The sequence below is a fragment of the Semicossyphus pulcher genome, unplaced genomic scaffold (genome assembly GCF_022749685.1).
Source record: "Semicossyphus pulcher isolate SPU_LCO1_2020_fin unplaced genomic scaffold, fSemPul1.0.p SCAF_3, whole genome shotgun sequence".
Lineage (NCBI taxonomy): Eukaryota > Metazoa > Chordata > Actinopteri > Labriformes > Labridae > Semicossyphus > Semicossyphus pulcher.
Genome location: NW_027211704.1, coordinates 33,709,280 through 33,734,111, shown reverse-complemented (window position 1 = coordinate 33,734,111; position 24,832 = coordinate 33,709,280). Strand labels below are relative to the sequence as shown.

At 43.4% G+C, this 24,832-nt stretch overlaps 1 protein-coding gene across 1 annotated transcript in view; it reads left to right on the top strand.

Moving 5' to 3' along the window:
• The window catches only part of LOC138605318 (CD276 antigen-like), a 54,636-nt gene that overhangs the window by 23,178 nt on the left and 6,626 nt on the right, over window positions 1-24,832 (top strand). The window contains exons 4-5 of the mRNA XM_069677479.1: window positions 1,957-2,235; window positions 10,078-10,356. Coding sequence (XP_069533580.1) covers window positions 1,957-2,235; window positions 10,078-10,356 — 558 coding nt within the window. The remainder of the gene's footprint in view (window positions 1-1,956; window positions 2,236-10,077; window positions 10,357-24,832) is intronic.

The following is a 24,832-nucleotide window of genomic DNA, read 5'->3' as shown; positions in this document are numbered from 1 at the left end:
ATTAAGGGAGATTTCTTTGTCTGGAAGAAAGTCGGTGAGGTGAGGGAGGTGTACATGTACAAAGCAGGTGGGATCGAGCGGTCCGAAGGACGGGTATCTCATTTTGAGAACGATCTACAGAATGGTAATGCCTCCATCGTTATCAAAGGAACAAAGCTGGCTGACACAGGAAACTACACCTGCACCTTTCACCGTGATCAGTCAGACATAAAATCCCGCGTTGAGCTTATTGTTGGTGAGTATTTCTTTAGCACAGTTTAATATTTTTCTAGTTTGTTTAATTCAAACAGAAAAGCTAAGCTAAGCTAAGCTAAGCTAAGGCTGTCGGCTGTAGAATTATATTTGAGACACAGATAAGTGGGTGGAATTATTTTTCTTATCTGCCTCAACGCTACAAGTAAGCATATCCCATTATGTCTAATTCTTTAAGGTCAACAAGGGAAGATGATGATCAGTTTTGTTAGACAAACTGCTCCACCAACAGTAAAAAGTCAAACATATCCTGATTATTTGATCAGAGGAGACTCTTTGACTCTTATCATCCAGGACTGACTCAGACCAGCCTCCTCCAGGAAGCTCGTTTGTGCAATCAGAGACAGTGGCTTTTTAATTTAAGTTTTAGATGTCTTCTAAAAGGGATAACAGATTATTTTTATGCCAGTATTACCTCTGTGCCATGCTGATGATATGCAACAAACACTAACCTTTATTATTTTATGTTTTCCTTTTAGAGTGTTTCTTAAAGGACAGAACAGAGGAAAACGTCGCAGGTGAGTCCTGATTTTGAAGATGTCACGCACTACCTGTCACGTGTATGTGCTGAGTAAACATCCACAGACCTGATTCACAAACTGTATCAATCTTTAAGACTCTCTGTGTTGGACATCATCCTTTGATTTGATTTAACTGAAGACAACAATCTCAAACTAAAGCAGCGTTATTCAACAGCTCTGCAGAAAATCAGACATCAAGGTTACACTGATCAGTTTCTGTTACAATCATTTAGAGGGATGTTGATCAACTTTAAAGTCTTTCTGCAGACTGCAGCTTGTTTTGATGATTCATTATTTTAGTTGAGATGCAGAGAGGTCTTTCTAATATACCCTCATTGATGCTCATTTTATTTGCTGCAACAAATATAAATATATAAAAATAAAGCAAAAAAGTTCAGAGTCTAGTTTGCAAATACAAAATATCTGTCTTTATAAAAACACAACACAAGATACACTAATCGTATGCCTTCATATAGTTAGATTAATTGTCAAAATAAAATCAAAGTTAGCAGTTAGATAAATCAAAGTTGGACATATTCTGCACAGAAACTCAGATATAGACTCAAAAGATTAAATCTAGCAGCCAAATAAAAACACCTAAAGCCCATTTGTGTCTCTGCTGTAGCAGTAGGTTTACTCATTATCAGGGTTAACAAAATAACTACATGATAGAAAACTAAAGTCTAGCCAATAAAACCACAAATTATTCAGTCTGTCAGAGAATGATGGACAGATGTAAGTTGTCAGTAAGATACAGTAAACTCACCAACATACACAGAACACTTTATATCATTAACAGGCCTCTAACGATCTCTAACAAGCAAGAGGAAACTGTGATGTCATCCTTAACCTACATTATATGACTTTATATTAACTCTAAGTTCAAAGAAGACGAGGGATTTGACAACTCACTTTACTCACTCAATGTAAAGTCCAACAAGCCTTTTAATAAAGTTCCTCCATAAGGTGAAGTCTGTGTGTCTGCTGCCCTTTAACGATGACCAAAGGACACTCCACCACACCAAGCAGCTGTGTTATGATGTAGAGGGCTGCTGATTGGTCCTTCATCACATCATGCCCTGTGAAAAAGATTATTGGACATGTTATTGAGCCGTATATTTACATCTTCTGTTTTTGTCTGTTCCTGTCTTTTCTCTCTCTATGATTTATACTTTACACAAAGGTACATGTCCAAAGCCGTATGTCACGTCACACAAGGAGACAAAGGACTGGTCTCTGCTGCAGTGTGTTGTCAGAGGAGCTTCTCCTAAACCTAAAGTGGAGTGGCAGGACAGTTCTGGAAACATCCTTCAGGCTAACGAACCACAGGTCACAGAAAGAGGAGGCAGCTACGACATCATCCTCCAAACTACTGTGACAAAGACCGACAACTACAGCTGTGTCGTCACTCAGGAGGAGATCTGCCATCAGATTTTTTCTAACATCTCTATATACATCGATGGTGAGTTTCTCCTTACAGTGATTTAAAGATACTTGTTCTTACTTTCTGTCTCTACTTTGTTCAGACTGAACTCAAAGTGACTTTGATCAAAATTGTGCAAATAGATGAGAGCAACCCATCGAGGTACTTAAGTTGCTCTTCCACACCTTTTTGGGTGAATCCGTTCCTCTGATATGACCGGTGGTAGACTGAAACTCCAGGATGTTGGATGACTTAATGGCTTAAAAAGTTTTATGGCTATTAGGAGCCAAATGTCCAGTCAGACAGAGAGATAAATGATGACTTTGCTGATCAACAAACGGCGTCCTTATATTAAAAAAAGTTAAAGGTCTACATCAGAGTCCTTCAGTCTGCCATCAAACTGGACGAAGGACCTGTCTTGTGAGCTGACATGTCAAACCCTGACATCACATACTCTGTGTGTATGTTAACCGTGTTACCTGAGTTTGATGGTCATTTTCATAATGTGTAGTGTTGTGCAGAACAGTAATGTAGTGGTTATTGTAGCCGTATTGTTTCGAGAAATAACTTGTCCTGACATGAGCTCAGGGTTACCTGTGCTTTCAGATCAGCACAAAACAAATGTTACCTGGATGCTGACGTAGTTTATTAATACATGACAGGAGATGATGGCACATGAGAGCTCTGAGGGGAGGATGAGAAGGCGTTATGTTTCTGCTCGAGTGAGATCAAACCCGACTCCACTCGAGCTTGAAAACTATTTTTTTACATGAACATTTTTACATATGTGGCTTTTGTGAGTGCTCACTTATACAATCATTGTCTGCGCAGTAAAGATGAGATGCGACTTGAAAATCACCTTAAATATGTTTGTGAATGTGTGAACAGCTGCTGCTTTGATAGAAACACATTGATCTCTGTCTCAGGGAAAGCAGTCCGTTAGAAAACCAGCAGGGACACAGTTTACCTCCTTCATCCTCTCTGCTGTCAAAGCCACCAGCTCTTCTTTTACCCTCCTTCGCCCTTTGTGGGGGTAAATTAAATTCTGAATTGGGCGTTTTTATTGTTGGAGGTATAAAATATAATGCAGAAGTGTTTGGGCTCGTTGCTACAAGTGTTTTCCAGTTTACTGTCGGCTCTTTCACATCGCTTGTTTTCAAATGGAGGTCGTTGTGGTGACGGGGAAGTGACGTTTGGCTGCTCTCACGTGTTGGGATGAAGTCTCGTTGGCACACGAGGAACATGTTTCACACTGAGTGGAAAATGTTTTTAACCAAACTGTGGCAGTGTTTGATAAATTACCAGAGAGAAGAGAGAGAATGAGTTACAGAGAGAGCTAGAGAGAGAGCTAGTTACAAATAACACACACACATTCCTAACTAGCCGCAGCTAACACCTGTATTGTTCTTATTTCAGGTGTTTGTGCTGAATAAACACAAAGTGTAAAAACACTCCAACAGTCAAATTCCAAAGAAGTCATGAAATGTCTTTGATCTTGTTGTCTCGCACTAACTGTCAGGTGTGACTGTGGTGCTGACTGAACCAACTGACTGAACTAGTTTGATACAGGAAACACAAAGTATGAGCGACTTACTGTGAGGAGAGGAGGAGATATAACATCACTAACATGACACTTAAAGGACTGTTGGGTTATTTTTTACACAATATGTGAGTCAGAAAAAGTGCTTACTGCTGTAAATGGTTATAAGAAGTGAAACTGCTTTGAGATGTGACTGCTTGGATGTGTTATAAATATTTACATGTTCTCTCCTTTACTTTAATCTTTAACAGTCTTTAATCCGACTCTAAAACAGACAAATATACATTTATAATGCTGCAAGTGCTTTAAAAGAAACATTGTTCCTATTGTGTTCACAGAGGCAGTTACAGAGCCGCCAGCCAACGCTGAGATTCTTCCTTTGTTTTTATATTTACATCATTTAATTTGCTTTGTAACATTTAATGTGTGAACAGACTGAAAGCAAAGCCAGATGTGATGAAGACGTCTGCACAATTGTTTTCAAGCTGAGTTAAAGTTCAGTTTTACGCAGACTGAGACTGAGCTTCATGAATCTGCAGAGATCACAGGAAGAATGAGAGAGTTCAGGGAAATAAGGCGAGGCAGGTTTATTTATGTTGCACAGTTCAGCAACAAGACAAGTCAAAGTGCTTCACACAAGACAACAAAAGCAAACAAACACATCATGAAAGAAGACTTCAAAAGCAAAGTGAAGATAAAATATAAACAGTGATAACAGAAGCTGAAATATAAAAAGACCGTTATAAAATGTAAGAGTAAAAGTTACAGTGCAGATATAAAGAATTAAAATAAATGTATTAAATGAATGTAATAAAAGCAGCTGTGAACAGGTGAGTCTTCAGCCTTGGTTTAAAAGAAGTGAGTGTTTCAGCAGACCTGCATGTTTCTGGGAGTTTGTTCCAGATATACGGAGCATAAAAAGTGAACGCTGCTCCTCCATGTTTGGTTCTGACTCTGGGACAGAAAGCACACCTGTCCCTGACGACCTGAGGGGTCGGGATGGCTCGCTCTGTGTCTGTAGATCACTGATGTATTTTGGCCCCAGACCAGAGGTTTTCAAAGTGAGCCTCTCCTGAAAGAACATGAAAGCAGCTGCGCCCCCCACCTCAAATTAATTATTCAATAATTAATCCTCCACAATTCATTAGCTGAACTGAAAAAGACGGAAAAGTTTCACAACTAAAGTCAGACAGTGTAAGAACTGTTTGAGCAATTTTATCATTTCGTGAACACATCAATGTCGGACACTAAACAAAATCATGAGTGCGCTCTATCAGGGCTGCATTTCATAACACTGTCTCAACATCATGCATATATATTCATATTTCAGCAATGAACTAATTGTCAATATTGCTTTCTTATTATTATCACCTTTACTGGGAATCTACACCAGGGGGGGCCAACCCTGCTCCTGGAGGGCTACCTTCCTGCATGTTTGAGGTTTCTCCGCACTCTAACACGCCTGATTCGAATGTTTCGCTCGTTATCAACCAACTGAAGCGTCTCAGGGGATTGGTAACGAGTGAAACATTCAAATCAGGTGTGTTAGAGTGCGGAGAAACCTAAAACATGCAGGAAGGTAGCCCTCCAGGAGCAGGGTTGGCCCCCCCTGATCTACGCCAACACTGTAGCGTCAGAGGAATGTGCGCGACACGTAAGCATCATGGCAGCATCTATTTTGTAATCTTCTCCGGCTGCGACTACAGCAAAGATGAGTCTCACAGTCAGCCAATGGTAGTTGTGATTCCTGGCCATAAGTGGGGTGGCTGAAATCAAAGTGGCCAAAATGAAGAGATCACATTGTTTAACATGGACTCCTTGGTTGTGGGCATGTATTTACATAGCAGTCGATGGCTTTCTACGCTTCACTGACGCGCAGCAGCGGGGAGAAATAGACTCGACACGTAAAACGAACAGAGCAGCAGAAAATTACTCGCGTATAGCGCTCGCCTCCCGCGCAGCATACGCGGCTGCTGGAGACTGCAGCATTGAATAACATTAGAGCGGCTCTGTCTCGCGCGTGTCAAACATAAGCTTCAAATACGTTTGTTACGGCCTCTCGAACGAAGTCTAAGACAAAACAAAGGCTCACAATGAGGACCGCAACATATTTAAAAAGGACGCCACACAACAGAAGGATGTTTGAAAACACACAGGGTTTTAATTTGTTTATTGAATAAAGAATCAGAAAATCATCACTACGAAAATAAGTGATAAGGAAAAAAAGGAGCTGGAGACCCTGGCCAAAATGAACAAAAGTGGGCAAGTACTGGGCCAGCCACGCAATGGAGCGTCGCTCCCAGCACCTCCCCCTAAACTACCTAAACTGGGAAAATCATCATAAAACAAAAGACGAAATAACTAGACTACCGGAAATCTCCAGCCCAAACTAAAACAACAAACTAAAACAACAAAACCCCAACAATATAAATACATGTTGAGGGGAAAGGACCTGTGGAAAAGAATACAACCAAAGTTAGGAGGAACAAAAGAAAAACCCTCCTCCCCACGAGGTTGCTGTCTGCGTGTGTCTGCCCTCCTCACTCTGCTCTCCCTGCACCTCTATATCTCCTCCCCCTCCCTGAGCGCTCATTGCACTCAGGTGCGCAGCAGGCAGAAGGAGGATGGAGAATCAGAGACACAGGGAGAGAGAGAGAAAGGAGCAAAACAAAATTAACTGGCCACACGTAACAGTGAGCTAAAGGAAGCCGAAAACACCTGAGCAGACCATCTCCTCCTCACTCTGATCACTCTGCAGTTACATGAGTCTCCTGAAGGAAGGCTGAATAAACTTCAAGTGGCTGCTGCTGATGTAGAAAGTAACATGAGAAGAGAAAAACCAAACATAAAAAGATGCAAAAGTAACAAAGAGGAACTTGGGAACATTACTGAGTGTACTTCCCCAACTGAAATACACCCACCCCCCCCAAAGAAAACACATCCTACAGAGCTCACACAGGAGCCCAACTGTGGAGCTACGCTGGTCCACACATGCTGTTGTCATGGTGAGGAACAGCCTACTTGACAGCCAGAGTGACCCCCCCCCCCCCCCCCCCCCCCCGCCCCAACCTCCGTTAAACAGTAATGATGTCATAACCACAGTATATCGGGATTCAGTTTGTGATTAATGCCACACAGATGAACATCAATTAAACATAGACTCAGTGATTAAATAATTACTGTGCGATGAAAATAATGCCAATATTGTCGTATATCCACCGTATATTTATAACATACCTATTTATTTAGGCAAAGTGAAAGTCCCAAGGTATAACTCTGTTATGTTGTCCCTCAGTTGTCCACGGGTTCAGGATTATCATCCCTTAGTTTCCGTACGAATTTCTCCGCCGCCGCTGCTGTGTCAAAAGTGTGGCGTCTTCTCTCGTGCGTGATGAGAAGTGTCGCCGGGTGAACAATCCCGTAGCGTAGATCCGGAATGGAGAGAGACGCCAACTCTTCCTTCGCTTGATCGAACACTTTTCTTCGCTTCTGGAGGTCAGCAGAGATGTCTGGAAAGAGCATGATCCTTTGGTTGTCCAAAAGTAAGTGCCCCTTCACCCTGGCAGCCCTCATAATCCGTGTTTAGTCCGCGTAGTTGAGGAGTTTCATTATCACCACTCTGGGTCGCGCCGCCGGCCTCGCTTCAGCTTCACTGGGTTTTCCAATTCTACGTGCTCTCTCTATCAGTAGTTGTCTAGGGAAGTTACCTGCACCAAGCACCTCAGGCAGCCGCTTCTCCAAAAATGAGCACAAGTCAGTCCCTTCCCTCCCTTCCGGGAGACCCACGAGACGGAGATTCGAGCGGCGGCTGCGGTTTTCCAAATCGTCCACCTTATTTGTTAACTCCTCAGTGGCCGCTTTCATGGTCGTGTTCTGAGCTAGCAGAGATGTAATATTGTCCTCGTTAGCACTAACTCTGTCTTCAGCTTCGGAGATACGAACCGTCACCGCTTTCAAATCAGACTGTAACCCTTGAATTGCTTCGAAAAGTCCGTCGAATCTCTGCATGAAGTCGTCCTTCATCCCTTGAATAGCGGACAGGATACTGTCTGGGCTGGTAGCCATGCTAGCGTCTTTAGCTTCTTCATTAGCTTCCCCGCTAACTTGCAGCTAGGAGTCTAATTTTGCAGATTTCTGTGACTGCTTTGGCGGTTTCGGTGGCATTTGGAACCCACTTTGTCCTCGACAATATAATATATGGTGGTCAGAAATAGTTTTGGTTGTTAAGTTGCAAAATTCTTTGAACTTGACGGAGGGGTCCTAACACCTGTCTGCTCAGCACCGCGCCATAACAGGAAGTGGACTGTTGAGAGTTGGTTAGGATTGAGGCAGTAGGGCAAAGATACAGTCATTTATCCACTTGATAAAGCTTGGTCTGAGGCCGAATTTTCCCACAACAGAAAATAAGTACTTCCACTCCACGCCAACAAACGGTTTTTCCGCATCGAGAGAGATGACACACTCGGGGACCGGGTCGGAGGGAGAGTACAGGATGTCAAATAGGCGGCGTGTATTAAAACAGGAGTGGCGGTTTTTGACAAAGCCGGTCTGATCCTCGGATACGATTGATGGTAAAATGTCCTCCAGCCTACGGGCCAGAACTTTAGCCAAAATGTTGGCATCATCGTTTAATAAGGAGATTGGCCTATAGGAGGAGCACTCTGTTGGATCTTTGCCTTTCTCTGCAATGAGAGTAAAACATGCTTCATTAAATGATGCTGGAAGTTTACCGAGCAGCAGCTGTCTCCTCTTTTGATATTGGCTCATCTCATCTCATTTAGTTGTCAGAGGAAATCGTGGGGATGTTTAAGCGATTTAAAAAGTCGGGAGTAGAAATTCCTGAATGTATCTTTAATCTTGGAGTGATCTTGGGTCATGTTGCCATCATCCATTTGAGTTTTTGTGATGTGCCGCTTTGCTCTGAATCCTCTCACCTGATTGGCTAAAATCTCACCAGATTTGTCACCATGGATACAAAACAAACTCTTACTCATCAGAAGTTGGCGTTCAGTTGGATGTGTCGAGAGGAGTTCACTGGCTTCTTGTATAAGTCTGGGTTCTTAGAGCGTATTGCTGATCTATTTCTGTAATTTTAGTGGCTCATTCTAGTCGTTCTTTGTGGGCACTCTTTTTCATATTCACGGTGTAGGAAATAATTTGTCCCCTAAGGTAGGCTTTCAGAGCATCCCAAACAGTCAGGCTGGAGGTTTCAGGTGAAGTATTTGTATGGAAGAAGAAGGTGATCTGCTCCTCCATAAATTTCACCAAGTCATTATCTGATCATAAGGTCGAGTTAAAACGGCAACGTCTTTTTATGTGAGGAAGGCCAGGAAGGGTCAGAGATCGTAGAACTGGGGCGTGGTCTGATATCACTATGCTCTGATAGTCACAGGAGCGGACCGATGGGATCGATTGGTTATCAATAAGAAAATAGTCGATCCTTGAGAAGGTATGATGGACGTGTGAAAAGAAGGAATATTCTCTCTTGTTTGAATGGAGACGGCGCCACGCGTCAGAAACACCATCATTGGATAGGAAGGAGTGAATAAGTGAGGCAGACTGACTCATTATGCCAGGGTTGGGAGAGGATCGATCCAGCACAGGATCCAACCAACACTTTAAATCCCCACCAAGTATGAGAGAGTATGAGCTCAGGTCAGGCGAGGAGGAGACAAAACGTTTGGAGCATACACGTTGGCGAACACTACCTTTGCATTCTATCATTTCCCTGAGACGATGACGTAACGACCGTTTTTATCTGACACTACATGATGATGCTCAAAGGGAATGTTTTGGTTCATAAGAATTGAAGCCCCCCTGGCTTTGGCCTGGATAGTAGAGTGGAAGTGCTGCCCCGCCCACCGCGACATGAGGCGAGTATCATCAGAACTACGATGTGAGTTTCTTGTAAAAAAGCAGTTTTAAATAGTTTGATGTGGGAGAACACTTCCTTTGTTTTTACAGGGTGGTTTAAACCCTTCACATTCCAGCTCAAGAAATTTAAGTGACTATCCATTCTCCTTCGATCAGACGACAAATTAATGTGATTTTATTCAAACATCATTTTGGTCACAACAAATGTAGCTCAAAGATTCAAGTGTTGTCCAAACGTCTTCACTGTTTCTGTGCTTCTTCAGGATGTGAGGCAGAAAAAGTGTTTGAGGTTGAAAAAGTTCACAAATCTGAGTTAAACAAGAAGGTAGAAATTAAATGTGTTTAAGATATAATGACTCAGACTTTTCAACTTTTTTATAACTTCTTTAAATCATGTTTAAAACACGTTTAATCTTTCTAATGCTGCTAATGTCTTTACATTTTTTGTCTTTCCATTGTGTTCTCAGGTGCAGCTCTAGAGCCATCTGTCACGATACTTGATCAATCAAGTGACTGGTCTCTGCTAAAGTGTGTTGTCAGAGGAGCTTCTCCTAAACCTAAAGTGGAGTGGCAGGACAGTTCTGGAAACATCCTTCCTGCTAAAGAACCACAGGTCATAGAAAGAGGAGGCAGCTACGACATCATCCTCCAAACTACTGTGACCCAGACCGACCACTACCGCTGTGTCGTCACTCAGGAGGAGATCGACCACCAGACTGAGGCTGAGATATATGTGCATTTCAATGGTGAGATTCTTTCCAGTTATATGTTTATATTAATGTTTAATTGCAAAAAACAAATTGTGTCTAAAAACATGTTCAAACTCGCCGTATGAGCGCATAAAGATGTCCAATTCTAGTGGGGTGAAAAACGCAGCCCTCCTTCCCCGTTGCCATGGTGACTCGTCAAATCGAGGCTCCATTGATGCTGTCTTTTTATAGTTGTGGTGCACGCGCTTAACTCCAGGTGAAACTACTCTGAGTTGATCAAACTAACTCTGATCAGCTGTTGGAACTGAAAACTCAGAGTTTCCTATCTCAGAGTAGATCGACTCAGAGTTCAGGGTTAGACTCAGAGTTTGTTGAACCTGCTTTGTGAAACGGAGCCCTGATCCTGAGCATGAAAACACCTCACGTGGGCGATTTAGAGACTGAAGTTACGCTCTGTTTTATATCAAGGACATTTTATTTGTCGAGGTTTTAAAAAACGTTGACTTTGATTTTAAAAATGGTGCAAGAGGAAGAAAGAGAGAGTTCAGGGAAAGAACAGGAAGAACTGCAGGTTGAGGTTAATTGTGAGATCAGTTTGGTCCAACAAAAACACACAGACTCACTTTAAACCAAAGAGTTCAGTGAACTTCACACACCAACCCACTAATAGATGATGATTTAGAGACTCAAGTTTTTACAAGAAGTCCTATTTTTGAGCCTGAAGTGAAAATAAAACTAGTTGTAAAGTGAAATCTGTATTCTCCCTCATGTGGCTCCGACACACACAGAGGCTCTCTGAGGGTTTGTTAGCTGTAATCAGACAGTCACATTAGAGAGAGAGTATTTTATGAATCAGTGTGAAAGTGCAGAATTACAGCAGCTGAGTGATTCATGAATCACAAACATCAACAAGGACACTCTGAAGATGTTCAAAGACTTGAATCCTATTTTTAGGACTTTATTTATGAACTAGAAACTAAAAACTAGGAGCAAACTTTAACTCTGAATATATACAATGATAGTTAATGGGAATCCTTTGGTAGCATAGAGACACATACAGGCTTTAACCTGCAGTTTTTACTGGACAATATAAACATGTGATTCATCCCCATGAAATGACAGTGAGGGTCTCAGGTTACAAACATGTTGGGAGGAATGTAGCTTCTTTCCTGTCTTCATTCACTGCAGCAGAGTGTTGGTGGACTACAAGCAGAGCTCACTTTAAAGCAGCTTTAGGTTTGAACTCAAAGTGAAAACAGAGATTAAAACAACAGCGACACGTTGTTCTTTCTAAATGTGTGCAGAAATCGTCCTCATCTGTCTGAGCCTGAAACCAGGAGATCACAAACGTCACCTCCTCCACATTTACTCCCATTTAGTTTGGAGTTTAGAAACAGTGTCTCTGTCTCAGTGTTTGTCCACTAGAGGGCGCTGTCAGGTTGAGTTCACTCTTTAATGTCTCACTCTCTGCACGTGCTCACAGTTCTTTAACGATCACATTCAAAGTCACATTATCAAAAGGTTTTTAGTGTTTATTTGAGACTTTAATGGGCCTAAAAATCCAGCGACATGAGGGGAGTAAAAACTGAGGAAGACTTTTCTTGGACTCATTTTTTGTCTTTCTTTCAAAGATTGTAGAGATCTCTGATTGTGTCCTCTCTTTAAGCAACACTTTAAGATCTTTTTCAGCTCCATCAGAACACAAGAATCATCAGAAGGAACTCAGACTGCAGAACATTATCTTCAGCTGAACGTGAGGAAGCATTTTTGGACGTAACACGGGTTGTGGATATTTGTCCTCCTCTTTTACTGTGTAGTGGCTCCATCAAGGTGTTACTTCATCAGCAGTGTGGACAGGAGTCATTATTACAGGGACTAATACGTGTGTTTCATGTATATATGGCACGTGAGCAGATCAGTAAGACTTGAGAAACACAAAACCTTCCTTTGAAGAGCAAATAAATGTGTGGTGTTCATTTGTTTAGACATAAACAGCGTCACAGAGAAACAGAGTTAATAATCCAGGAATGTTCCTGACCACTAAATGTGACACTTTTGAACACATGTTTTATTGTTGTACACAGAAATGAACACAAGATGTAATGATGAGCTCCACAGACTCACATCCTCTCTTGTAGACCCTCTGTGGTCTGACCCTGCACCATTTAAGAGCCGTGTAAACTTCAGCATCATGTCCACTCTGCAGATATGTGGGCTCTCACAGTGTTAAAAGCTGAACTCTAACAACATGACTGTAACAGGCTTTACTGCAGCTGCTCTTTATTCATATCACACACAGGAAGGACAGCAGCCTCTTCTTCTGCTGCTGCTTTCACAAGCAAACTGTGGAGGGTTGAGTTTGTGGGCACAAGAGGCAGGTGATGCAGGTGTGACAGAGACAGGATGTAGGTGCTCTAAAGGTGGAGGTGATCTAAAACCATGAAGCACAGAAGCTGATGTGTTTGATGGGGGAGCAGAGCTGCACACAGTGATTGTGTCTGATCAATATTGGAGTCATGTGATCATAAATCCTTTGACGTGTCTGGAGAAGACCTTTAACATCCTTCCTGTCAGAGCATCAGGCCTTTCCTGCTCTGTGAGCTAAATGGAGGGATGAACTGTGAGCGTGCTGCAGACACAATCACATTCAGAGCTGTGATTTGTTTGATGTCAAATCACACATAAATACAGTCGGCTTATTTATAAATGACGGCTTATTAAGGTTTGATATTCTCACAGGAAACTAAATGTTTCACTTTCAGATTCACGTCCTCGTAAAACAAAACAAACGACTTTGTCTGAAGTTTGAATCCTACCGAGCTTTTTCTGCTCGCTCACACAGTTCAGTTTGGGAATATGTGTTTAGTGGTGTGTTGGTCAGAGAAGCCAGCAGTGTGTCAAATAGATCTATAATACACTTTTATTATACAGCACTTTTCTGAGCGCGCTCAAACACACAGACTGTTTTCAACAGTTCAGACGGATATTTAAGGAGATTATTGGTGCCGATGTGGACGATGACGTTTGAAACACGAGGCTCATTAGCTGGATCTAAAGGGCTTTATCAGTCGGACAGCAGCGCCCGAGAGACCACAAGTTATCGTCTGACGTTCCCGATGATTGAGTCAAACAGAAACAAGGATTTGAGCTGAAGTAGGAGCTGATGAGTGAACATGGTGAAAGTTAGCGTGTAGGAGTGTCGGTACAGTTCACGAGCTGCAGGACGAGAGACTCCACGAGTTCTCGAGAGATAAAACAGCAAAGACTTGTGAGCTGCATTTAGTCATTGACTTCAAACTGTATAAAATTCAGTTTCTTCTCCAGATGAAAGAAACTTGTCAGGTTTTGCTCAGGATTCATGAGAACAGACGAACACTTCCTCTGTAGAAGCAAACAGAAGAACATGAGCTGTATGTTCATGTCTCTGTACTCAGGGGGATTTACACCTGGAAACACTCTCAGGTGTTTGTAGTTGTCGTACATTGAATGAGTGTGGTGGAGATTTGTCCTCATGTCAGATAATAAAACAGCCTGAGAATCAAACAGACGCTGAGGCTCAGGCAGTGGATCTCACGCAGGGATCAAAACATTGAATTTTCCAGCCAAGAATAAATTTCTTTGAGGTTTATTTAAACTTTGTGCCGTCAAACAAAGATCGTCGGCGTCTTCTGTGTTCCTCTCACAGGTAAACAAACAAACACCTTCACAGGTGCCTGCCCAGCCTATCGTACCTAAAGCAGCCAGCTCTTTCAAAATAAAAGCATCAATAAACACTAAATAATCCTGTGACCAAACATGATCACAGCATCCCTTCATGTTGGAGCTCTTCATATGGTCCAGTAATATTTGACAGTCATTTAAAGTTGACTTTCAGGTGGTAGCTCCGAGTTTAAAACATGAATGATCTTTTTATAACTGTAGTAACTCTGAATATTAAAGCAGCACAATCTGATGAGAGATCCTCTCAATGGATTTGATCAGAAAGGATGTTTTCAAACTCACCAATCAGGACGCTTCGTGTTTTTTCACAGGAAAATAAATGATTGTAATGTTGAACATTTTCCAGTCATATAATAAATATTACACTGTGAGCTTTTGTGAGCTCAGAAATACGAGCTGAAGAAGGCTGAAATATTTCCCTGTGTGTGTAGAGATGTGAAACTGTGTCTCAGTCTGTACAAGAGACGCTCAGAACGACCTCTGAATCATCTCTGCAGCCTTTTATTAAAGAGTTCAAAGTGTGTTTGTCTTTAAGAGTTGGAGCTTCATGCTGCATAAATCCAGACTGTGTGTCGCTCTGCTCACATTGAGCTCCAATAACTGGAGAGCCGACCCTCCACCAAGAAGCACGTCATGGTTTTAATGTGGACATCGCTGGGCAGCCGTCAGTGCTGCAAGAAGAGCTCACATTTAATGTGTGACATCATTCACTCGTTCACTCGTTCACTACTTCCTGCTCGCTATTAAAGAGTTCTCTGCAGACGAATATATAATGAGCTCATCTGAACATGAAACCTTTACTCGCCTCATTTTCTCTGCTCCGTTAATGATGTCACCGCTGTTTTTATTCTTTCAGCACAATGCATGATGGGATATAGTGTTTGCTTAGGTGTGCACTGCTTCTCCCGATGCATTGTGGGATACTTTGAGTCCACTATAATGGCTGCATCCCAGTTCTCCCACTGAGCCCGACCTCTGAACTCTGCCCCTGAATGTATCTGGACTCCTGCAGAGAGCAGTGTGTCCTGTTTCTCTCTCAGTCCAGGTGTAGTGGTCGTCTAACCCTCCAAACGCCTCTCAATGGAGCGTTTTCACATGCAGACTCCAAACTAGAAGAAAATTCCCAGAATGCTTTGCAAAGTGAGGCAGTGTAACTTAGAATATGGCTACCTGAGCAGGAAGAGAGCTCATATCTTTGCAAAGAATCATCCAGAAACTTTCCAATCAGTGTGATTATCTTTGTTTTCTTTAAGAGCAGAGGATATTTAATTAGACCGTTGTGTCAAACATTGAATTAAAATCTATATTTATGAAGTCAATAGAAACAGGACGAAGCTCCAACATCCCCCTCCTCACTACTGAGACCAAAACCAAAAGCAACCTGTGAGCTGTGCAGCCGAGCAGGAGGAGACTGAGCATCAGATCAGAGCTAACATCACTGTTCCTGCTGAGATTCATCCCAGTGCTGCTTTTATCTGCACACAGTTTGACAGCTTAGATTTCAGGAGGATGCTCACCTTTAGTTGTTCTCTTTGTGTCGGCTGTGACGGCCAGTCTGCTGTGTGTGATCTGCAGTTACACTCTGAGAGTCACAACAACTCTGTGTTCTCTGTTTCAGACTCTTCAGGATGGATCGTTGCCACTGCTGTTGTAGGCGCTCTTCTGGTTAGTGGTGTTGTGGTCCTAGTTTTGCTTCTAGCCACAGGTCGCCTGAAACCCAGCTGTAAAAAAGGTAAGTTAAGATAATTTATTGTATCAAAATATTCACGTTTAATAATCAACACAACAGAGTCTTTCTGTGTGTCTCCAGCTCAGAGTCCTGACAGTAGTTTGACCTCCTCAGTCGTGCAGTATTCAGTTGGTATTTACACTCCGAGTCGATCGAGTCGGTTATGATTGTCTTGAACATAATCTTGTTTCTCTTCCTGCAGACGAGGAGAAGGGAGAGACCCTCAAAGACCCCAGTGATTCAGGGCTGCTACCTGGACAAAGTGGACCCAGTGAAGCAGCTTTACATGTGCTGTGAAGTCGGCTGCTCCAGTTTGTGTGTGTTGTTGTTAAACTGTGTGAGAACCAGTCTGAGGTTCAGACCGTGCTGTGTGATGGTGAGGACATTTTGTCTGCTCCTCACTTACTTCAGGCAGTTTGAGAGTTCAGACCTGTTTTTAAGGTCAAAGGTTAAATGAGTTTCAGGTGAAGGTGAGGATCAGGGCTGTAGATGAACATGAAGGATGTTGGGATGGTGAATGTGCATGTGGCTCTGCTTTCATATACAAGTGTTTCTCCTGTAAATTCTCCAATAACAGCCGGCTCTCTGTAAGTAGTCGGGGGCGTGGTCGGCACCAACAGATAAAGGCCGAAAGAAGAAAAAGTCAAATAATTAAAAAATGTATTTTTGAATTATTCATAAGTGATGAATGTTATCATCCTTTTTATTTACAAATATGAGCCAATAATCAAACAATCATCACACGCGGCAAAGGGCAGAGAGTTGAACCCAGGGCCGCTGCATCGGATCGCTGATTTAACCGCTGAGCTAAACCGACGGACCATTTATTTATTTTTGAGTTGACTTTTGAATTTTACATTATAATATTTCTTTTATTTTTATTAAATGTTTATGTCATTGATGCTGCACCTTATTTACTAATTCTAATGCTTAGCAATAATAGCTTTTAGTATTTCTATGTTGCATTTTCATGTTGACCTTATTTGGGCGTACTGAGCTCTATTGTGATTGTATACTTTGTGAAACATCAATAAACATGTTTGAATAATAATCATGATGCAGATTAGGAACAAGTCAACATGAAGCTTTGTCAGGTCTGTCCTCAAGAGGAGGAGAAAACTTTTAACATGACAAGTTTGTTGAGCGGAGGTCAGATCGATCTGATGCATTTGAGGAAGTCGGGAATTCTGAACGGCTTTCGTGACACAGCGTCAGGGAATTTATCTCAAGTTGAATTTCAGATCTAGCTTAGAGCTTTCACACTATTAAGGAACAATAATCAGGTACTGGAATAAACAGAGCAGATCATATAAAAATGAGGCTTCATACTAAAATATGACCACATGCACAGAGGGAATTAGAACTAACAGCCTGTCTCTAACATGAGCCTGCTTCATATACAGCCTGGTGCCCTCTGCAGCTCAGGTAAATAAAGGCCCCGCCCACTCTGTGAGAATTTACGGTGTGTCCCATCACCACGCCCACAATCCTTCGCTGACCTGAACCAAGTTTATTATAAAGTGTCATCGTAACGAGTTCTTCATTAAAGTAATCTCAAAGATTTTCATGTAAATAAATGTCTGTTAAGTCTCTATCTATCGCCGCATGAGGAAACACAAAGGTGATTGGCTACTTACGATGTGCTGCCATCACCCCAGAGCCTGAAATGTTGGGTAGAGGGGGACCCATCGTGCCCATTGTGTTCAGAGACCGCCACCTTGAGGCATGTTCTGTCAGGTTGTAGGATTAGTCTGTCACTACACATGGTGACATAACCAGGTTTGAAACGTTTAGCAGCAGGGATTCAAAGTAGAAGACGACAGGTGAACTCAGGATGCAATCTGGAAAAGAGTGCAGCCATTCAGTTTGTCCGTGAGGAGGAGAAATGTAAAGGAGGAAGGCTCTCGCTGCCCGTCCAACTACAAGTTTGAGTTGCTCTCTCTTTCCTCATGAAAATGGGGGAGCAGGGGGAGGTACATTGTACAGCCAAACCCGGCGGGGGTGAGTGCTCGCCCCAAACAGGGCACCTCACCCTGGCTCTGCCTTCCCTGACTTCTTTTTAAGGCCACTTTCCCCCTGAAAAAAGAATGCTAAACCCCGCTAACGCACTTCTTTTTTGCTCAGTGGGAAATGTTACAATCGGCATTCAGGCCCGGGTCAAATGACTCTGCAGTAGACCCGGGTAATTATCGCCTCGGCTCCGATCGGCATTGATGGGAACACAAAACCTGTGACGACACGTAAATCTCCGCCCCCTTTCCGGCGCGATGCTGTGCTACGTCGGTAACTTCTGCGACTCCTACTCATCTCAGTTAATAATTCTGCTCGTCTCCGTCCGAGCAGCGCTCGAACATCGTTCCAAATTTGTCGGAGCCGAGTTTGATACACCGACTGAATGAGTAATAGATACAATAAAGACCTAACCACCGTAACATCTTCACTGTTTACTAATCCTGTCTCTCAGACGGTGACGCAGCAGAAAAGAGACCGAAAGGAGGAAACTTCACTGGCAATGGGAAACGAGACAATCGCCATCTATTAGCGGGTCTTCCCAGTTTCTGAAAAACTCGCGTCAACGTGCTAATTCCGTCACAAAGGGTATAACACTCTCTACAAACTCTTCTCTCTACATCGTTCTCTCAGGTTGCTGTGAGCTGTTCCTGCGTCTGTCTTGCTGCGGTTCATTTTCCAAAAGCTTTTAAGATCAATTAAAGTATAAAAGCCGTCAAGTTGAGTCCACAAGCAGTTTGAATAAAATGAGCCTCTGATTTAAAGTATGTCAGTGGTAATAACATGATTCAAAGTGAAATGTTTTTCTGTTTATCTCTATGAAACAGGTCTGAAGTATTTAGGTTGATAAGTTTTACAATACAAAAAGTTCCAGCGGCATCAAAGAGTTCAAATGGTAGTGAGCATTATGCTGAATCAGTGTTACGATTATGAGACGGTCCTTGGAAAATGTTCTCCCCTTTAAGGGATCACTGGCCCCAAAACGCTTGAGAACCCCGGCCTTATATTACCTGGCCTGATTAGGGGTTGGTGGAGGAGGAGTCAGGTAAGGGGCTGCTTCAAAAGCTGCACTCAACATAAACAATGTTCCTTACCACACTATCTTGTTTTGTACATGTCCTTGTTTTAAATAAAGACAAAACAGAACCCCTGGAACTCCTTTTGTCTTTTCTTTTTTACTGTTATTTATTTTGTTCCCCCAGTTTTCTTTTTTAACTTTAAATGTAATTTGATGCTTTTGTGTTGTCTTGGACAAAGAAGCCATTCATGTTCGTTGTGTAAAGTTTAAGTAAAAAAAAAAAAAAAGAGTCTATTCCCGGAATGTGTCGGCTGCAAACCGAAAGTGCTGCGTGAGGGGCCAATCACGCCGCTGGGAGTGTCCGCAGAGTCTTTAAATTGAGACGTTAACGTGCTGTGACGTCTGATGTGAGGATGGAAACCATGGAGCTGCTTCCTCTCGTCTCTCTCTGTCTGCTGTTCGGGGCGAAGATAACGGCTGGAGATGTCAACGGTAAGAAGTCTCGGTAATAAGACTTAAGCTAATTGAATTTAAATTAGATGAACAACCAGAAAACAGATCAGCTGCCTGGAAACAGGACGGTAAAGGCTGCTGCGTATTTTAATATTAAACTTAATTAAACTTACAGACTTATAATAATCAGCTGTCACACCCAGAGCTGGTTTAGATGCCATTACTGCTGCAAGTGTGTGTATATTTATGTGTGTGTATGTAGGCTACTGTGTGTGTGCAGTCTAGTGCTTCCCTGGAAACGTGTTAAATGCACAAGGAAGGAGTCCAGCAAGGTGTGGCTCTTAGAAGGAGAATGTTTAGAGGATACACAGACATACAGCTAAAACGAGGGCAATAAAGCTGAACATTAGCAACAATAAATATATAACGAGTAGTTTAATACAGGAGGAAAACAACAAACAAAATAACAGGCCAGGCATTAAGGAAGGAATAAGAAGCTTTTAATGGAGGAAAACTAAAGTCAGCATGTTTCCACCTTCAGGTCTCCTTCAAGCCTTTAAGACAACTAACATGTTTGAACTGTAAACAGGGATGCAAAGAGTGCTGCAGTGTAGTATTTATACTATCATATAGTATTTTCTAGTATTGTAAGTAGAGCCGAGGTACCCAGAAAAGAGGTTTTAAAAAACTAGTTGAGGGTGAAGATATTTAATGTTAGTTTAAAAGTTTTTTCACAGACAATTTAAAGACTTAAAGTTTACATATTTCACTGATTTACAATCATTACATTTTTTATCCTCTTCAATGCAAATAAATTAGTTAGTCCCCTCTTGTTGATGGGTCGATAAGCTCACATGATCCTGAGTGTGAGTGTGATCTCAGAGAAGTCAGCACTGCATTGTAAGTGGGTGATAGATGGTTAGCTTAACTGGTATATAAATATTGGTATTGTAATAAATATACCTTTGGGGATCAATAAAGTTATTGTGTCAGAAACATGCTTAAAGGAACACACATAATCACTGATACTAAACAGAAATAATGCGCACTACACGCGACATTATCCCACCTGAACAATCAAGAAATCTATTTATAACTTACTTTGTCATGTACGCATTCACCGGAAGGACCGCTTATTTTTTCAACCAACCAGAAATACCTGTTTGTGTGGTTTTAGGTATCTTATTCATCTTATCTTATTCTTTCTTACATGACGACTCTGCATGTTAACACAATGATGACTAGATGTTTGTGTCTTCAGGGTTAGGGTTAATCCGAGCTGTTAAACTAGGTATAAAAATGTGTGTATTGACGTCTTTAGTCAACAAGAAAATACACAGTACATATATTTATTAATCTTTGCACATACATTTCAGGTCACGTACAACCTCCGCACCTTGAAAGATTAAAGGACAGAACAGAGGAAAACATCGCAGGTGAGTCCTGATTTTGAAGATGTCACGCACTACCTGTCACATGTATGTGCTGAGTAAACATCCACAGGCCTGATTCACAAACTGTATCAATCTTTATGACTCTCTGTGTTGGACATCATCCTTTGATTTGATTTAACTGAAGACAACAATCTCAAACTAAAGCAGCGTTATTCAACAGCTCTGCAGAAAATCAGACATCAAGGTTACACTGATCAGTTTCCGTTACAATCATTTAGAGGGATGTTGATCAACTTTAAAGTCTTTCTGCAGACTGCAGCTTGTTTTGATGATTCATTATTTTAGTTGAGATGCAGAGAGGTGTTTCTAATATATCCTCATTGATGCTCACTTTATTTGTTGCAACAAATATAAATATATAAAAATAGGGGCGCTGGTTTGGCTCAGTCGGTAGAGCAGGCGCCCCGTATACAGAGGCTACAGTCCTCGTCGCACTGATTGCAGGCTCGACTCCCGGTCTGCCGATCATTTGTGCATGTCAGCCCCCACGCTCTACTCCCCACATTTCCTGTCTCTCTTCAGCTTTCCTATCGAATAAAGGCAAAAAGCAAAAAAAATAATCTTTAAAAAAAAAAGTATATATATATAAAAATAAAAAAAATGTAGTTTAGTTTGCAAGTTAAAAATATCTGATATTATAAAAACATAACACAAGATAAACTACTCTTATGCCTTCAGAGAGTCAGATTAATTGTCAAAATAAAATCAAAGTTAGCAGCTAGTTAAATCAAAGTTGGACATATTCTGCACAGAAACTCAGATATAGACTCAAAAGATTAAATCTAGCAGCCAAATAAAAACACCTAAAGCCCATTTGTGTCTCTGCTGTAGCAGTAGGTTTACTCATTATCAGGGTTAACAAAATAACTACATGATAGAAAACAAAAGAATTCCTCCGAGACGCCGTGCCATTCCATCGTCTCCACATGGTGGGAGACGGGTAACATCTCCTCATCTGAACAGGAGATGGGAGGCAGATGACGTGAACACTCCTCATCTGAGGATGACTCCTCCAAGGTTCCAGCCCCATGGTGCTCAGAGCTGGGATCTTCCTCATCCGAAGCCGAGTCTTCCTCCTCTGGAGACTCTGGAGTAGTGATCGGCGAAGTAGTCCGAGATGTCCTTCTGGAAGCTGGAGTGGATCTTGCCGGTTGATCAGGGTGTTGATGGTGAAAGGCCCTGATCACACGAGGGTCAAGGACGAATCGGGCCAGGATCCAGGATCACTTCTCCGGACCGTACCCTTTCCAGTCGACGAGGTACTGAAGACCCCTTCTCCGGCGGCGGGACTGAAGCAAGCGGCGAATCGTGTAGGCAGGACCCCATCGATGAGATGTGGGGGAGGTGGCGGCAGAGCCGCCGGCACCAGGGGACTCTCTCTGAACGGTTTTACTCTGGAGACGTGGAAGGTAGGGTGAACTCTCACGGACCAGGGAAGCTTGAGTCTTACTGCCGCAGGATTGATGATCCTTTCTATTTCGAAAGGACCGATGAACCTGGGTGCCAGTTTCTTTCTCCACCTGTAGAGGGAGGTCTTGGGTGGAAAGCCAAACCTTTTGGCCAATCTGGTAGGTGGGAGCTGGAGTGCGGCGCCTGTTGGCCGACGCAGAATAGCTGTCAGCAGAGCCCAGCAAGGATGCTTGCGCCCAAGCCCAAGTTCGACGGCATTGGCGGATGAATACCTGGACTGAAGGGCAAGATACCTCCTCCTCCTGGAACGGGAGGAGCGGAGGCTGGAAGCCATAAGCACACTGGAGGGGAGAGAGCCCAGTGGCTGAGCTAGTTAATGTGTTGTGGGCGTATTCCACCCACAGGAGTTGCTGGGACCAGGAGGAAGGATTTTGTGAGACCATGCACCGCAAGGTCATCTCCATCTCCTGATTCTTTCTCTCGGTCTGACTGGGGATGGAAGCTGGAGGATAAGCTGACTGTGGCCCCCAGCAACTTGCAAAATTCTTTCCAGAAGACGGAGGTAAACTGGGGGCCATGGTCGGAGACCACATCCACGGGCAGCCCATGGAGCCGGAACACATGTTGCAGGACCGCCATGGCCGTCTCTTTGGCAGAGGGCAACTTAGTCAGGGGGACAAAATGTGCCATTTTGCTTAACCGATCTACCACCGTCAAGATGGTGGTGTTTTTGTCAGACGGTGGCAGACCGGTGACAAAGTCCAGTGAGATGTGAGACCACGGGCGATGAGGCACCGGCAGAGGCTGCAGGAGACCGGCAGGAGCCTGATGAGAAGAGTTGTGCTGGTTACAGACTGGACAGGCCTTTACGTTCCCCCGAGTGTCCTCATCTAGCGTAGCCCACCAAAATCGCTGTTGAACCACCTTCTTAGTCCTCTGGATCCCAGGATGACCGAAAAGACAGGAGTCGTGAGCCCATTTGAGAACCTCCCCTCTCAGTGTCTGGGGAACATACAGACGACCCGGGGGACCACTGGGACTGGGCTGGTCCTCTAAAGCAGTCTCACCCTCTCCTCTATCTCCCAGGAGACCGCAGCCACCAGACAAGGAGCAGGAAGGATGGAGTCGGGCTTGTGAGAGGACTCATCGCCGTCGTGAAAGCGGCGGGACAGGGCGTCTGGCTTGACGTTGCGAGATCCGGGACGATAGGAGAGGGTGAAGTGGAACCTTGTGAAGAAGAGGGACCATCTGGCTTGTCTGGAGTTGAGGCGTTTAGCTGTGCGGATATATTCCAGGTTCTTGTGATCAGTCCAAACCAAAAAAGGTAGTTGAGTTCCCTCGAGCCAATGACGCCACTCCTCCAATGCCAATTTCACTGCCAGCAGTTCCCGATTACCAATGTCATAGTTTCTCTCTGCTGGAGTGAGCCGACGAGAGAAGAAGGCACAGGGACGAAGCTTCTGGTCGGCTGCAGCATGCTGAGACAGTACTGCCCCAACCCCCGACGTCCGATGCGTCGACCTCCACAACAAACTGCCGATCAGGATCAGGAACTTGGAGGATGGGAGCAGAGGTGAACCGGGATTTCAAGTTCTGGAAGGTCGCCTCTGCTGCTGGAGAGCACCGGAATGGGACCTTGGATGACGTAAGAGCCGTGAGAGGAGCAGCAACAGTGCTGTAGCTCCGGACAAACCTCCGGTAGAAGTTAGCGAAGCCAAGGAACCTCTGGAGCTGCTTACGGTTCTCCAGAACAGGCCAGGTGGTGACTGCAGAAACCTTTTCTGGATCCATCTGCATGTTATCCTGGCCGATAATGTATCCAAGAAATGTGACAGATGAAGCATGAAATTCACATTTCTCTGCCTTGACAAACAAAGAGTTCTCGAGGAGGCGCTGAAGAACAGTCTGTACATGATGGATGTGTTCCTCTCGGGAACGAGAGAAAATGAGGATATCATCCAAGTAGACAAAGATATATTTATTCAACATATCTCTCAGAACGTCATTCACCATGGCTTGGAAAACCGCTGGACCGTTGGTCAGACCGAAAGGCATGACCAGGTTCTCATAGTGTCCAGTGGCGGTATTGAAGGCGGTTTTCCACTCGTCCCCCTCTCGGATCCGTACCAAATGGTAGGCGTTACACAGGTTGAGTTTGGTGAAGATAGAGGCTCCTTTTAATAGTTCAAAAGCTGAGGAAATGAGAGGAAGAGGGTATCGGTTCTTTACCGTAATGTCGTTAAGACCCCGGTAATCAATGCAAGGTCTTAGTGACTTCTCCTTGTAAGGAAGTGTCCTTCTTCCTTACAAAGAAGAAACCAGCCCCAGCTGGAGACGACGACAGCCGAATGATGCCCGCCGCCAGAGAGTCGTTGATATACTTCTCCATGGCCTCTCTCTCAGGTGCTGACAGGGAGTAGAGACGCCCCCTGGGAGGAGAAGTGCCTGGTTGCAGGTCGATGGCATAGTCATAGGGTCTATGAGGAGGTAGAGAGGTGGCTTTGGTTTTGCTGAATACCTCCTGGAAATCATGGTATTCAGCTGGCACAGAAGACAAATCAGGAGCAGGACTGGTGACTGGCGATACGTGAGGCACCAAGGCTTCTTTGAGGCAGATCTCGTGGCACGATGGACTCCACCCCAGAATGTCCCCCGTGGACCAATCAATGTGAGGTTTATGGCGGTGAAGCCAAGCGTGCTGAAGAGGTGAAGGCAGGA